Source organism: Olea europaea, chromosome 1 (genome assembly GCF_002742605.1).
Source record: "Olea europaea var. sylvestris chromosome 1, O_europaea_v1, whole genome shotgun sequence".
Taxonomy (NCBI): domain Eukaryota; kingdom Viridiplantae; phylum Streptophyta; class Magnoliopsida; order Lamiales; family Oleaceae; genus Olea; species Olea europaea.
Genome location: NC_036237.1, coordinates 12,280,374 through 12,284,010, shown reverse-complemented (window position 1 = coordinate 12,284,010; position 3,637 = coordinate 12,280,374). Strand labels below are relative to the sequence as shown.

The window sequence follows — 3,637 nt, the reverse complement described above, 5'->3', positions numbered from 1 at the left end:
AATGGATGAACTAACGGTTTTAATCAATTTGAACTTTGGGAGCGAATTTTTTAAAAGTTTGATATTGTGGGTGATATAAATGAAATGTTTAGATCAAGTCTACAAGTGTCATGCCCGCAATTTTCCTTTATGGTAACAAAATTAGTTTACAGTAATATGTAAAATTAACGATAAACATTTTAAAACTTCAGATTCATTTTAAAAAATAAATTCCTTGATTTTAAAAATATACATGATTTTAAAAATTATAGACCCAGCGCTTCAATCATTGTCTTGACGGTGCAACCAAATAATATGATGACTTGACCAGGTGGATATTCGAATGGGCCTAATAGCTATGATGATAATGAAAATTAAAGTTTGTTTTTAAAAAGTAAACTGTATAAATTAATTTTTAGATTTCCCAAACATGAGATATATTCTTGGAGATATTCTAGGAAATTCGCGACATCCCATCACAGATTCTATTGGACGGGGAGAGAATTGAGGCATCAAATTGAATATATAAGCCGTAGGTCCTTGCAGCCACCCCTGCTACCATTCATTCTTCCACCTAAGCCACCGGTCATGCGTTTTCTTCTTTGGAAAAACGAACAAACTAGAACATCTTTCTTCCTCAGTGACAATGACCGGTTTAACCCTCGTATTACAATTTTTGGCATTATGACCTGGAAGATTTACATTATTGGCCGTCCTAGTAGTTCAATTACTAGTTGTAACTCCAACAAGAGATGAATATGATTCCATTTAGTTTAGGTTTCAAGAGAACCAAACTATGAACCAAGAATTTTTTTTTTTTTTAATAATGAAATCAACAATTTTTAATTTTTATTTATTTATTTTTTGAAGAATTGTTTGGTTTGATTTGATTTTGGTCCCATTACATAAATTTTCAAATATTAAATGCAAATTAAAATCCATCACCATAATCATAAGTTAGTAAAATAATCTTAAATTTAAAAAATAAATATCAAACATTCAACAAATTCAAATTATCAATCATCAAATGACATATTGTGTAACAAAATTCATTTACAAAAAGTCCAAATTAATAAAACATTGTTAATTTGAACATAAATTTTTACCCCTTACAAAAATATTGTCTAATAGCAATTATTCACTAATGTAGATGAATGAGCCACGGACAAAAGTAGAATTTTTTTGTACGATTCACTGATTTGTTAAAAACAAATACAAATAAAAAATTAATAAAAATTGAGTTTGATTCTTGGTTCTGATTTTTATTTTGGTAATTAGAACCATAACCATAGCGAAATAAATTTTTGTTCTAAAAATCAGGATAGTGAATTTTATTTAGATTCGAATTGAATCGCTCGATTCGGTTTGGTTCTAGTTTGGTCTGTTTTGATTAGGTCATTTCGTCCACCCTCAACTCCAACCTTTCTATAATAATTCATTAAATAAGCATTGTGAAAATATAATTCACTTTTACAAAACTAGACACCAAACAATATACATAAAAATAAAGGGAGCAATCAAAATAGTTGTTTAATCCCTAAAGTTGAAAAAATCCAAATCTATATCAAATCATCATTGTAGCCCTTATAGAAAGCGACCAATTATAAAAATATACTGAAAGATTGAAGACTAACTTACTACTCAGACCATATATTAGACACCAGCAGTGAAATTTTCTGTTCAAAGAGCGTCAGCACTATTTATTTGAAGTAAAGCCCCTACTTTTTTTTTTTTTTTTGAAAAAACATTGTTTTGAATAGTTTTTGGAGAACGTGTGTAGAATTTTTTTTTTGAGTTTAGTGCTTGTTTGGTAGAGATTTTGATAATTAAATTTTTGATTATTGGAGATAAAATAGATTCTATCTGTGAGAGAATAATTTAAAAATGACGGTTGACATAATGAAATAACAGTCAAAAATTTAATTTTAATTGGCTTTTAAACTATGGGCCGTTTTGATAGGGATTTTGAGAATTGATTTTTTGACCGTTAGAAAAAAGGTGGGGTCCACACGTGAGAGAATAAGTCAAAAATTACGGCTTGAATAGTAAAATAACGGTCAAAAAATCAATTTTTTTGGACAAAAAATCCCTACCAAACGGGGCCTATATCAAACAAGCTCTAAATGTATATCTGAAAATGAGTATATAAAAAAAAGAGTTTTCCAATAATGAGGGACAAACGGGGCTAAATGAGTATTAAAGTAATATTTCTGTGATCAATGGTCCAAGAGGAATTCAACCGGAGAGTAAATTCCGGTTTCCCTCTATAAATAGTGCCAAGAACTCTACCTTTCCTAGCCCTTTTCTCCGCCATCTCTGCCCTGCAATTTGCAGGGAGAGCCCTAAGCAAGAACACGCGCAGAATCTCTCCGAGAGATCATAAAGAGCCCCACATCTATCTTCATCGCTATGTCGAAAGATGAATCAATCAATGGAATCATCAACAGTGTAGAATTTCCAGCCGTTGCAGACGGCGGCATCACCACTGATGTCAATAAGAAGAATCCACCGCAGCCGGCGGTGAATGAAGGGAGAAAGAAGAAGCGTGGCGCTTTCAGCCTCCTCAAATCAGCAGTATTCATGCTTCGCAAAAGCCAGAACAAGAAATTTGCTAAATCGGATAAATCAAAAGTGGATTCTTCAAAGGGAAATTGGCAGAAGATCGTAGGATCAATCCGACCTTTGCATCTTCAAGAGGACAATTCACCACCACCTTCAAATCCATCCCTTTCCATCTCGACAAGCGTGGAAAGGTTTGACGGCCTAATCCGGCCTGCCTCCCCGTACTCCTCCGTGGCCTCCTCGTCCGCCTCCCCCATCTCCGGTGGTACTATGAGCCAATACGCTTCAGCAAACAACCTTCAAGAGCTCGATGAAGAAGCCGGCTATGATTCTGACAAAGTTTTTGACTCGCTGGCTGGAGACGAGATGATAGATGCCAAGGCGGAGGAATTCATTAAACAATTCTACCAGCAAATGCGGCATCAAAACTTGAAAAACTGAATCACATGCCGCCGCCATCAAAATTGAAAACAAGTGAAGAAGTTCAGTTAACCTAATATGAAGCGCCACGCCATGCATGTATACACAACTCCATCCCTGCATGCACGCACGTAGTATATTTAATGGCTCTTTACTATTTGTTCCCTACTTCACATTTCATTTTTTATGGTTCTATTGCTTTATGATAATGATCATCAGATCATCTGTGCATTTAGATTAGTTTTAAGGAGGGGATTCTATAAAATCAAAAGCAGAAAATTGGGTTTGATTAGACACTTTTATTTTGGAATAAATATGTTTATCTGCATGCATTACATCAATTACACGTTTTTGTATTTTTTGATCTAGAAGTTTTGATTAATAAAGATAACTTTTGATCAAACCAAATCTATTGTTTTTAATTTTCATTATGTGTCCCGACATAAATGCTAACATATTTTTACAAATTTTGTGCTACATAGATGGTGGTTTGATTTCTTTGCCCTGATAATTTTGCTCAAACAGAGGAAAAAAATGGACAAAGATAATTGAAGAAATCAAGGACAAAATTAAATTTTTGAAGCTTCAGCTTTGAGACTACAAGGTTTCCAATCCCAAAAGCAACGTCCCTTAATGCCAGAGCCGGCCCTGACCATTTGGAGGCCCTAAGCGAGCT

General features: G+C 33.9%; 1 protein-coding gene across 1 annotated transcript; it reads left to right on the top strand.

Moving 5' to 3' along the window:
• Positions 1-2,124: 2,124 nt before the first annotated feature.
• LOC111394516 lies at positions 2,125-3,631 on the top strand. The gene has a single exon (XM_023020377.1). The coding sequence runs from the start codon at positions 2,389-2,391 to the stop codon at positions 2,980-2,982; it is 594 nt and encodes a 197-aa protein (XP_022876145.1). The 5' UTR covers positions 2,125-2,388; the 3' UTR covers positions 2,983-3,631.
• Positions 3,632-3,637: the final 6 nt, after the last annotated feature.

Bases quoted from the DNA above. Each gene is read 5' to 3' on its own strand.
- LOC111394516 (XM_023020377.1), top strand. From the start codon at position 2,389: ATGTCGAAAGATGAATCAATCAATGGAATCATCAACAGTGTAGAATTT.